Below are 13,022 nucleotides of genomic sequence, written 5' to 3'. Positions count from 1 at the left end.
AACAGCATCAAAAAGCAAATATTCACTTGGTGTTAGACCCTGTCCTTCGTTTCAGAATCACTGCAGATTACAATTCTGTGTTTTGGAGTTTATAGTAGGACTGCTTTTTATACCATTGGGTGAATATTTGTGGCTCTAATATGCGGAATAATATTAATAGTGATTGAAAGTAGCCTGTGTATTTAAAACGATAAAAAAAACAGGATTCGTTTTATTGGATTTATGACTTTTGTACTTTCATTTAGATAACAAAAAGATCACTTCATTATTAAATGTCCAAATGTATAAAAGGAGGAAATGCATTACTTGACAATTTAATGAATCGCATTGAAAAGACTGATTGGGTAAATCAATTTAAGAAAATTGATGTATATACTATATAAAGATGAAATGTCATTTGAAATATTGAATATGCGTTATTGAAACCATTACCCCAAAAAATATATAAAGAACATATATAGATATATATTTACTTCAAAGACACACTTAGTGACTTTTATACTACATAAAATACAGCTATGTTTACAAATATGTAATCTAATCTTATTAACAACACACACTGTATCTACTCATTAACATAATCCCATTAACAGCATCAAAAAGCAAATATTCACTTGGTGTTAGACCCTGTCCTTCATTTCAGAATCACTGCAGATTTTTAAACCAATACGTTACTATTTGTGGCTCCAATATGCGGAATAATATAAATAGTGATTGAAAGTAGCCTGTGTATTTAAAACGATAAAAAAAACAGGATTCGTTTTATTGGATTTATGACTTTGGTACTTTCATATATGAACCCTTCACTGTGCACTTAATTCATTTCAGCTTGAGATTGTGAGCATGTGGACTTTAGCTATTGAATTTTAATTTGTAATCTAATAAAAAAAATGCAATCCAAAACGACTGACAAAACATATGGATGTTACACAACCTTCAGATTTACAGATCAAAGCATCACTGCACGCAGCGTCATCAATAGTTCATGGTAGTTTTTGCTGTAACAACTTTTTGAAGCGAGCTCGTCCGGCAGCCATTGGAGCGCACATGGGGCCGGGTGCGCGCGCACGTCCCCCATCCAGGACTGCGCATTCCACCTTAAATGGAAGAAAAAAGAAAAAAAAAAACGTTCGAGTGAAACTTTTCGCTGCAACCCGTCGCTCCACCTTAAGCGCTCAGGAGGCAGGAGCCGTTCCGAGGTTTCCGCTCCGGACCGAGACGCACCAGAAACAGCGCGACGAGCACGGCCTGACGCACCAGAGAGAAGAGCCACAAGAGCCCGAAGAAGAGCCAGAAGAGCCAGAAGAAGAGCGAGAAGAGCGAGAAGAGCGAGAAGAGCGTGAAGAAGAGCGAGAAGAGCGAGAAGAAGAAGAAGAGAAGAGCCGGGAGAGAGGCGCGGGGAGGAGACATGTCCGAGTCCCAGTACCGGGAGTGGATCCTGGACACCATCGACTCGCTGCGGTCGCGGAAAGCCCGGCCGGACCTGGAGCGGATCTGCCGGATGGTGCGGCGGCGCCACGGGTTCGAGTCCGAGCGGACGTGCGCGGAGCTGGAGGCGCTGATCCGGGAGCAGACGGTGCTCAAAGTGAACTACAAGGGCTCCGTGTCCTACCGCAACGCCGCCAAGGTGCAGCGGAGGAGCCGCAGGAAGGACGACGGAACAGCGGGGACGGCGGGGACCGCAGCCGGGGGGGGGCGGCGGAGCAGCGCGGCGGCGGCGGCGGAGGACGCGAGCCTCTCGGACCTGAGCAACGGGGACAGCGCGCTCGGTCCCGCGGACCAGGACCCGGACCAGGACCCGGACCCGGACGAGGAGGAGGACCTGGAGGTAGGTGGACCACCCCCCCCCCCCCCCCAGTGTCATGGCACATCATTAACAGGTGGAGCTGCGTGTGTCTCTCATTGTCAACGTGTGTTGTTAGTGTGTGTCTGCTACACGGGGAGTGGTGATGGGGGGGGGTGGGCTGGGGGGGGAGTGATTTTTTTTTTTTGCAAGTGCACCCGAAAAAAAAAAAAAAAAACTGCCGCAGCCGGGGAGCGCTAACCGGAGGTGCGCGTGAAGTGCGAGCGTGGCACGGCGAGCACGCGCTTGCCTACACGCGCACGCGCTGCACGACGGGCACGGAAAAACAAAAACTTGCATCGTCCGGTTGGTCCGCGGAGAAGAGAATAAAAGCCCGAGAGCCTCAGAACGCGCTTCACGAGCCCCGAACTCTGAGGGGGGGTGGGGGGGGAGGAGGACCGGAGGGGGGTGGGAGGAGTCAAGTTTATGTGCAAGTAGTCGCCTTGAGGCCGGAAGTGCTTTCAAAATACAACCACCAAAATGGGGCTCTCGTCTACTGTGCTTTTATTTTGGTGAGCTCGGACCGGAAGCGCGCGTGGTCGTCCGCGGTGGGAGGGAGCGAAGAAGAAGAGAGAAAAAAAAAAAAGTCTGAAACACCCCGCCGGTGGGGGGGCGGGGGACGCTGTTGGGTTGTTGATTGTTTCATGTGATTTTGTGACATATCAGGGGGGGTAACTTGGAACAGCCGTCCCGGGCCGAACAGCCGAACATGTCGCCAGAAACACGTCCAGACGCGTTTTTTATAAATCCCTTCGGTCCATGACGAAATGCACCCCACCCCCCCCCCTCCTCCTCCCCCTCCCCCCGTCTGGACTTTTAAATGTAAGAGCCCATCAGGCTGTTCCGAGCTGTGGACGCGTAGCAGCGACGCTAAAGTTCCCGCGACGCGCGTCTCGTCTGTTCACCGCAGCGACGCAGCGCATAAAGTCGAAACCCCCCCCCCCCTGCATCCATTGTCGGACACGTCGCACACCGAGCTCGGTCACGTCCAGACGCGTTCGGCGCTGCAGCCCCCCCCCCCCCCACCGTGGCCTCTCGCAGCAGATGAACCGCAGGATCGTAAAGTGGAGAAAACGACGAACAGTTCGCGCGGCTCCTGCACGGCGACGCGTCTGTTCGCGTGTGTTCGCTTCACATCGACTTTGTTCTCAGTAGCGTGTGGAAGCAGAAGGAGCGCTCGGTCACTTCGTGTCTCTGCGTCTCCTCCTCATTCTTCTCCACCTCCACCTCCACCTCCTCCTTCACCTTCTCCTCCTCCTTCTCCTCCTCCTCCTCCTCCTCCTTTACTCGAGGTGCAGCTTCCACCCGAGTGCGAGGGCAGTGACGTGTCCGATAACGGACTCATTGTTTTTTGTGTCGTTACTCTTTTCCGTCGACCCGGTGCAAAGTCACAGTGAGCGAGACTCGACGCGTGCTCGTGCGCGTGTCCGTGCGTCGGGGAGTAGGGGGAGGAGGGGGCTGGGGGGAGCGCTCGATCCGTTACACAGCGCAGACACAATGGCGAGGTCCAAACTCCATGCGCACTTTGGAGGAAATTTCGGGAAAAAAAGAGAAACCGCCCCTAACGCTCCCCCCTCCTCCCCCCCCCGTGTGTTTGAACGGTCACAGAGGCCTCTGAGCGCGTGCACGCACCGTGCGCGTAGCGGCTGATGGAGCCCGTGTCGTGCGTGCGTGCGTGCGAGGGGGAGGGGGGCATCGTGTGTCTGTGACCGTGTCCTGGTGGAAGTTGCGGCTCCGCGCGTTTCACCAAGTTGCAGATCAGAGAACATGGAGCGCGTGCACGTAGGTTTGATTGCGTGTGAATGCGCGTGCGGTGGCAGGGCTTCCCTGAGCGCGTGCACGGCGGGGGGGGGGGGGGGGAGTTACCCCCACAGCTCACAGTGCGACATCTGGATGAGCGCGTTCTCCTCAGTTAGGAGTCTAGGGTTGCAAAATTCCTGGAATTTTCAAAGTTGGAAACTTTCCATGGGAATTAACCGGAATATACGGGAATTAACAGGAATTAACAGGAATAAACTGGAAATGTTGTGGGTAATTTTTACTAACTGTATTTACCTTGTCATATACAGACATAAATATAAACATTTTGTTGTGTCATAGGCTGATTTGAGCCCTGAGGAAACTTTGGGCACTTGACTATATGCTTCTGCATCGTTGTGTCATTCTTAACATAGGTCTTTGCACAGTATTTGCAAATGTACACAGCCTTTCCTTCTACATTGGATGAGGTGAAATGTCTCCACACATGAGAGAGTGCACGTGGCATTGTTCTGTAGAATAAGATGAGAAAAAAGTTTGTAAAAAAACACTAATGCAATGCCAGAGATATAAATAGTTAGCCAAACAACTGGAATCGTCTGTAAACATATTTTACAATTGATGGATAAATGAATGGAAATAGTCTAGATGAACAGATGAACAATCCTCAATCAGCATGCTAATATATTTTCCCCAGTAATATCATGGAAACTTACCTGACTAGTCCTGCACTCTACAGCAGGCCTCAATAGCCCTGCTGTAGAGTGAAGCATGCTGGGAGTTATCTGTGCATGTGATGGAAGAATGTAGCCTGACGTTGTCATACTCAATTCTAGTCAGAATATGAGTCTGCTCCATTGGGCTGTGATTATGTGTTTCAACCAAACCAGGAAAAAAAATGCTTCTTCGCTCACTTGGATAGACCTTCAACCAATCAGAGCAACGTAGTATGTGACGTATGTTTAGCGACATTGTGAGTTATTTACTAAGTCAGACAGTCAAGACTTTCTCTTACCATAAAAAACAACACAGCGTGTTTCCTCATTGAGATCTTTATTACAAGATGAACAACTCTTGTGGCAGTTAAACAGGATCCGTTCAATGTTACACTCGTAAATAAGCGCTGCTGTACTCTTCAGCCCCGCTGAGAGAGCAGCTAGCCGCTGAGAGCTAGCTCGATTTGACGGCTCTCGACCTCTCAGTTCCGTTGCTGTCACGCCATCACTTTCGGAACTCCTCACCCAGACCCGGGTCTGTCCAGGTTCCCTTCCCCGTGAACTGACGGTCCGTGTGGACTTGAAGCCGAACAGCGGAGGCTTAAGGCTCTTATATACTACTACGTGTCCGTTTCTCGGAGAGGTCTCAGCGGGGGGGCAAAGAGTCTTTTTGATTTTTACTTCTCCGACACTCTACGTCGGAAAAAATTCACCGCCAAACCCATAGGTGGCGCAACAGAAGACGAGCTCAGAGAAGCCTACCCCATTTGGGAAGAAGAAGTCCACGTGTCTCTGTTGACATGTTAGCTCCTCCCACACACTGAACCATGGCAACTAACAGAACTAAATAAAGTGACACCCAGCGGGTCAAGATGCTGATGTAATCGTTTCTTAGCGCAGCGGTTCCCCGGTCTTGTTTCCGAACTGTGTTGCTGATTCCACAGCTTGAATCTGCTTGAGGCTACATGTAGCTAGAAGCTACACGGAGCTAGCTCCCCCCCAGCTTCCACACACAGTCAGCAGGGACTCCCGACACTAACTACTACTACCCAGTGTTTGCTTCTAACCTGACGGTATTATAGAAACAGTGTCATGATAGAAGTGGAATTAAAGTCGTGACGGCGGGGTTATGCACTGTTACCACCGCAGTTAGCATGGTGGCTAGCCTAGCCCGCTAGCCTAGCCTGCTAGCGCCGTTTTGAAAGCTCGTTATAACCGTCTGTGACCGTGCACACATGCCCTCAGTGCTCGAACGAGCCACCGTCAGCCGGACAACTCCGCTGGCTTAACACACACGTCACATTAATCGTAGAATCGTAGTTGTGTATGTATTTATTGTGAATCAGGAAGTTACAGGTCCGGAAATGACGTCGAACAGAAATGACGTCGTACGGAAATGACGACATACGGAAATGATGTCGTTCGCGGACCAATCACAGCCAAGAGATGTCCGCGGGCTCTCCGACACAACACGGAGAAGTTAGAAAAATCAGACCTGTACGAAAAGCTGTCCGAAGCGCTCGGAGAGGGCGTTTCACGACGGATAGGGCGGTCTTATCTGTCCGTTTTACAAAATACGCTCAAGCATAAATTGGCCTTTAGCTCCGGGCTGCTGCCTCCAGCTGCTAACATCCTCGCTGTGCTGCGTTCAGGGAACCCTCCTGCCACATAGCGGACATGCAATAGTTTTATCGATGAAAAAATAATGTCCACAGTTGCATCGCCATGCCTTGATCGCGTTTCTCTTTTCCTCTTTCAAAATTAATGCGCTATCGATGTCTTCTAAAACAGACTCAATCGCATCTACACATCTCAGCTCTCCAGCGGCAGCCATGTTTGTGGAAAACAGAGTCAACCCGAGCGCTGTTTGATGACGTAGTTGATTACGTAACTGCTGATCACATATCTATGGTTGATCATCTGTCCATCATCGTATAAAGCCCGCCCTGACAATGTGATTGGTCCGAACAGCTTCTGTTCGGAGCATAGTTTCTCCAGACCAAACTTCCCGACCAAAAATGTTGTGGGCGGGGCTAAGTTCGTCTGGCACCCAGGCTATTAAGAATGCACAGTGGAGGGTTGAAACTCAACGTTCCATACATCTTTAAAATAGAGTTTTGGATGATTTTTTTATTGCTCAGCATTTAATTTGCCTTTTTTTTTTTTTTTTTAAATTCCCAAAATTCCTGAGCTAAACTTCCCATGGAAAGTTTCCGGAAATGTACCGGGAACTTTCCGCCCCTTTGCAACCCTAGTGAGGACAACAACCAGGCTCACACGGTGCAAGTGTGTGTCTCATAATGAACTTCATCTCCTCCATCAAGCTGAGTCTCTAGTGATCCCTCAGCCTGTCAGGACCTTCTTGTGTTTGCTTGTTTGAACTCTGCCCCCCCCCCCGGGATGTTTTACATATCATATAATCATATCTATATATAATCATATCCCATCATGCAGTTTATTTGTAGAGACTGTTGCGTTAAAATGCAAAAGGATGTAAACTGACTATATGCCTGTGTGTGTGTGTGTTTGTGCAGGCTGACACCTCTCTGGCTATGGACACAGACAGTAATGCAGAGGAGGAGGGGGGGGCTGATGACAGCCAGGACGGGCAGGGCAGGCCCCCCCCCCCTGGCCGCACGCATGAGGACGCCGCGGTGCACTGTAGCGCCGTGCGAGCCTTCTCCGCCCCCTGCTCCCCCTCTGGCGCCCGGCCCGGCCCCGGCCTCGGCTCCGGCCCTGGCTCGGCCCCGGACTCTCTCTCTCTCCAGAAGGCTGGTGAGAGGCCCAGCTCCTTGCCCCCCCCCAGCCCCAGGGCCCTCCCACACAATGACTGGGCTTGTGATTCTGCCGTCTGCCCAGCGGAGCGCCAGCACCCAGGAATGCAGAGAGACAAAGGTATTCACACTGCTACACACAGGCGGAGACGCACACCCGGAATCATGGAGCTCTCTGATATTGTGTGAATAGTTTTGCACTGGTAATCAAAAAAGGGATGGAAGTGTTTTACTGTCTGGATGATTAATCGCAGGGGGACACGGTTGTTGACAGTAGAAAATGACTTGTAGTCCAGGAGCTGCAGGAGGAAACACTCTTAGCAATATACCTCCTGCAGCTAGAAGTGATTCACTGGGTTATCTGTAGGGACGGGAATCAGCAGGGACCTCCCGATACGATACTATCACGATACTTAGGTGGCGATACGATATGTATTGTGATTCTGTAAGTGTTGCGATTCCATATTACGATTTCCGGGGATTTCTTTTGGTTTTTTTTTTTTTCAAATACTGGACCATGGAAAAATGTTGAATCATTCCTTCAAATACATCACAGTCAAATTCACTTCAGCTTTACAAGTTTTATTTCAAATATTAACATTAACTTAATGACTGCTGGGCAGCCAATAGAGAAAATAAATAAAAATGTTCCCTATTATTGTATAGCCCCTGTCAACTGCACACAAACTGACAGATTAAGAAGTGTATGCCACTTAGGCTACTTTTAAACAATAAATAAAAGGTAAATTAAATAGAATGAATAAAAGTTTACTTCAAATATAAACTTTGAAATAAACAAAAAGTAGGCTATTGTTGTTTGCATGTAGGCGATACAAAGCTAGTGCTTGGGTGTGTTTAGATTCTTGTGCAAAAACAAGAGCTGGTCAACATGCTCTGGGGTGATGTTGCTCCCCCCATATATCCCCCCAGGTATAAACCAATAAATATGTTTTTAAAAAAATTTTTTTTTTTTTAAATGGGAGGCAGCATGGTGATTTAAATTTGTCATTCACAAGAATCGAGATTTGTAACTGAATCGATTTTCCCCCCACCCCTAGTTATTTGGAGCAGCTATTGAGTTTTAATGGACAACCTTAAAAATGCACTTGTTTTATCAATGATCAAATGAATAGTTCAGGTAAATACAGTACGTGTGGACAGTACGGAGGAGACTAGTGTGTGATGCTGATTGTTCCCTCTGTGTTAGAAGCAGCCTTGAAGCCAGCGGTCCCCTCGGTAACGACCTGTGCTTTAAAGAACAACGTGAAGAAAGAAGATGGAGGAAAGGTGGAGGACAGCAGCCCTTTGTCCGACCAGTTGGTTCCAGACTATGCAGCACGACTGGTAATTGGCCTTTTATTCTCTTCTGTGACATATAACAACTCCTGTGTCTCTGCTTTCCACCCGACATGTTCATGTTTCATCTGTTTTGTTGGGTTTGGTTTTGCCGACAGGACGAGAGCAGGAATGTTTCCGACGGACGACCGCAGACACTGTCGCTGCCGTCCGACAACTGTGAGTTAACGAGTTCTGCATTGTTATTTGTTAAAGCTGCTGTGAAGCCTGTGTGAGAGGAAACATAGATCACTCCACTGCTCTCTCATTATGGAAACTGTTTTGTCAATCGCCACACAAACACGTAAGGGGCGTTAACTAATAACAGGCTCACACCGTTCTAGTTGTTTTCTGTCTGTCCTTACAAGCTCTCGCCTCCAGGCGCGCTGAAGATTTTTTAAATGTTTGACGAACTTGTTCCTCCGTCCAGGTAGTGCTCCCTCCCTCTGACTGTTAAACATGCTCACTGCCTGCTCCGTTAATGGCAGAAGCTTCAGGAAGTTTTGAAGTTGATGCATATTAATTTTTAATCAAGAATGGCCACTTAAAAACATAGCTGCAGAGAGTTAAAATAAAAAATGTCAGTATAAAGACGTTTCTTGCTGCATCTGAAGATGTATGGCGCCCTAAAGTGAGGCCAAAATTTCTCGATTGCCCCCTGGTGGCTGGTGTCAGTATAGGTCATGCCTCCTCCATGTTAGTCGATGGGGCCAGGAACCAAACTGAAGTCAGAATTTACACCAAATACATTTTTCTCAAATATGTTCCCTGTCATTTAGCGCAGTTCTTATCACATTGATGTCGGTTCGAGTGTTATTTTGCTTTCATTACTGGACAAGAAGTGGTGAGGCAAAGTCCATCTGTATGTACAGTCCATTGTGTACACACAGTGTGTTGTGTTGTTTACTAGCGCCTCTTTATTGGAAATTTGAAATGTGCCATGATAGTGTTAATGTAGATAAAGTGGTTATTGACATGACATTAAAAAAAACACAACCCAAGTATTTTATCTCTGCACGAATACCATGTCACCGTGAACTTAACCTGTGATGGCATTTCCCATGTCTTTGCCTTCATGTGACACGTCATTTCTTGGGTTTTCCTCTCAGGGAAACTACACTCAGTCCTGCCAGCAGCCTGTGAGAGCAGCCTGGTTTAGTAAGGGTGCTGCATCTGCTCCCATTCACTGGACCCTCACTGTATTGAGCCGTGAACTAAGTCTAATAGAAAAACAAAGTGTACCATGACAGCAGAGGCCTTAGTGTGGCAAACTACCACCATGGAAAAGCATCATTTCCATTCTATCTATCCACTCTGCTGCTGTTTGTTCGACATCACACCGGTGGATGTCAAGAATATAAAGTTGAACATTATATTGAATTTATTTTCCACATTCAATTAGAAAGAGTTTGAGCACATATTACAGAGAGCCTTCCATAGTGAGTCATGTTAACTTGGGCCTTAAGATAGATACTGTGGCCATTCATTGCATGTTTTCTATGTGGATATAGTAAGATATACAACATAGATGGTCAACTGTTGTGGTCTGAGACAGAAAATGATTGTAATTTGATTCCCTTTTGGTTACAGGTACATTTAAAAAGAAGATAGATATATCACTCTTTGCAGCAACTGAAGATGGTCTTCTGAACGGTGGTAAAGGCGAAGAAATGTGAGTATCTTTTATTGAAATAGGTCTTTACTTTATCCACTAAATCAGATAATGTCTACTCTCCTTCTAAAAATGGATTTACACACCTTTATTAACCTTTGTCCAACCTTTCTTTTTTAAATAACGCATCCATTGTGCATTGATAGTGCTTATTTCTGAGGGGCAACACTTTAAAAATACAGTTAACTATTCACGAGGCCACATAAAGGCTTTAAAATACTAAAGTGGGAAATAGCGTTGTTGTGTGGTCATTGTTTCTGACTCTTTTTATTCTCTTCATCCAGCTCTGTGAAGAAGGAGAAGATGAGCCAGAACCTGTTGCAGTGGACCGTGACAGATGTGGCCACTTACTTCTCTTCAGCCGGCTTTCCAGAGCAGGCGCTGGCCTTTCGGACACAGGTACGTGCACCACCACAAGCTGCCACAGAGGGCGCCACACGTGCACTGAAAGCCAAACTTGCATTCCATCACCTTAAAGGGATAGTTCACCCAAAAATGAAAATTCCCTCATTATCTACTCACCACTGTGCAGATGGGGGGTGGGTAAAGTGTTTGAGTCCATGAAACCATGTGCGAGTCTCAAGTGTAAACAGTGTTGCAGCCAAATCCAATACAATTGAAGTAAATGCGACCGATTCTTCAAAGGCAAAAGAAAACAACAGAAAAGAATATAAGATTATTTTCTGCTGCTCCTGTGATCAACCCTGACATTCAAATGCGAGTGGAAACAGAGTCATTTCAACAATGTCTTTAGCCTAAAAGCCTGATATCCTCCTCTGGAGCCCTTTGGAGCATGGATCACATTTCATTTTGCAGTGAACTATCCCTTTAAGTGTTTTGAGCGGCAGTTAATAAGAAGTGTGTTGCACTGTCCACATGTAGTTCACTGCAAGTTGGGACCAGTATTTAGCTGCATGGTCTTGGCCTCATTCTTCAAATGATTGGGAATATACCCAGACTTCTCTCTTGAAGTACAAAGTACACATTTTTAAACATGATTTAACTTCATACAAAATGTTCTTTAACAGAAATAAAGCATTCAGCACAGAGCTCTCGAGACCCAAGGCTGATTCAAACTGAGAGCATGTTCTTTTTCTCTCACCAACAGGAAATCGATGGGAAGTCTCTTCTCCTCATGCAGCGCAGTGATGTGTTGACCGGTTTGTCCATCCGTCTCGGCCCCGCCCTCAAAATCTACGAGCGCCACGTGAAGGTGCTGCAGAGAACCCACTTCCTGGAATTCGAAGACCTCTGAAGGGTCGGTTCACACGGCGGACAGACGATGCTGCATTGACCCACACATGCATGCGGTGCCCTCTCCCATCTGGATCCTGACACCCACCTTCATATACAGTATATGTAGAGGGTGAGCGGGGAGAGAAAGGCTGCGGTGGAATGAACTTTCACTGTGAGAATGACCAGAAACTGAAAGACAGTCATCCTACCTCTCATTATGGTCTTTGGTTTTCAAATAGTTGCCATTTCACCCGTGTGAGGACAGTGTGAAGGCAATAGACTGCTGCGATCAGAGTTTGATTTATCAAGGATCGTCCTGCAGGAGTAAGAGATGGGTGATGCAGCCGGTGAAGAGCACTCAACCTTGCACCAAGTGCACCACCTGTGGGCTGATGTACTCACACACACAAGAACGCTGTAGCAAAGTGTTGTCGTGGTTTTGGGTCCAGAAGAACCGGTTGGTTTGTTTGCAGGTCGGAGATTTCTCCCCTGTGTCCTCCCTCTGTCTTTCACGTTACCTTCTGACAGTCCAGGAAAGGTTTGTAAGTCACACAGATCAACACAAAGCACATCTGTTGTGCGTTTTCTTTTCTTCATGTGTTGAAATAATTTAAATGTAATCAAAGTGCTGGGGGAAGTCAGACAATCTACATATCTGCATCACAAGTCAACAGTCTGATTCCTGACTTATATTGCTGCTGATGCTGGATATCGTCTTTGTGGTATAACCAAGATGATATACTACTACTTGCTGGCAAGGCAATATGTTTCTTGTTTTATCTTATTATATATAAATTAATGTGGTCCAACTTAATACAGCTGCATTCTGGGAACAATTTCAGAAAGCTGTGACCAGTCGATGTGCTGCCTAATAAAATTAGCTTTTATACATAAGCAAACTTAAGTAATAAACCTGCGGGAAATGTCATTGTAATACTGAGTTATTGTTTTGAATTAAATACAGTTGCTCGGCACCTGCAGATTTCTTGATCAAATGCAATATTATTTTGTGTTTTCATCCATGTGTAACTTATCCATCGTCTCTTTGTGGTTTAATCAAAGCCAGCCACTTGAATTGTAACATTCCATTTGATGTCGTCAACATCTCCCAAGTATCTCGTCTCATTTCTTTTGTCTGTAACATTGAAACCTCTTCCAGAGTCTCAAATAAAGTGTCTCTCTGTTCAGACGTCTTGTTTTTTGTCTGATGGCCCTTTCAGTCGATCAATATTGTAAACAAAACTTCCACCGCAGATAACATTTCTGCTCAACAGTTCCCTCTCAGATTCAAATCACAGCAGGACTATTTTCAATATCAACCAAAACTCTCATTTATTAAGGAGGCTCAGCTGATGCAGCCTTCTGTGGAATTTAAATAGGTTACAACAGCTTTATCTTTTGGATTTTGAATGAACTTTTCCCAATATCCTGTATATGAATTTAACCCTGCACAAATTGTCAGATAAGTACAAAACAATAATCGGTTGGAAAAACCAGGCTCCACGAAAAATGCACGTAACACACTGATAAAAGTTTGATGAGTGGAACGTGGTCTTTTTGCTTTTTCAGCTTTTCAGCTTTTGCAATGTAGTTGTCCTGTGTGAGTGGGACTGAGGTGTATTTTTGTGCGGACGTGTCTGTGCACGCTATGAACAGTGTTGTTCTCTCTGTTACTTTTCCTTTGCCAG

At 46.5% G+C, this 13,022-nt stretch overlaps 1 protein-coding gene across 2 annotated transcripts; it reads left to right on the top strand.

Moving 5' to 3' along the window:
- Positions 1 to 1,240: 1,240 nt before the first annotated feature.
- Positions 1,241 to 12,521, top strand: samd1a (sterile alpha motif domain containing 1a). Of its 2 annotated transcripts, none has more exons than XM_061089477.1 (7): positions 1,241 to 1,828; positions 6,852 to 7,212; positions 8,302 to 8,435; positions 8,546 to 8,606; positions 10,017 to 10,098; positions 10,383 to 10,497; positions 11,207 to 12,521. In XM_061089477.1, exons 1-7 carry the CDS (start codon positions 1,409 to 1,411, stop codon positions 11,351 to 11,353), a joined length of 1,320 nt encoding a protein of 439 aa, XP_060945460.1. In that variant the 5' UTR covers positions 1,241 to 1,408; the 3' UTR covers positions 11,354 to 12,521. The 2 variants fall into 2 exon arrangements, with proteins under 2 accessions (XP_060945460.1, XP_060945459.1); XM_061089476.1 differs by having other exon boundaries at positions 8,299 to 8,435.
- Positions 12,522 to 13,022: the final 501 nt, after the last annotated feature.

This window comes from Limanda limanda, chromosome 17 (genome assembly GCF_963576545.1).
Source record: "Limanda limanda chromosome 17, fLimLim1.1, whole genome shotgun sequence".
Taxonomy (NCBI): Eukaryota; Metazoa; Chordata; class Actinopteri; order Pleuronectiformes; family Pleuronectidae; genus Limanda; species Limanda limanda.
The sequence above is the reverse complement of the archived record's forward strand: the minus strand, read 5'-3'. Positions and strand labels throughout refer to the sequence as shown.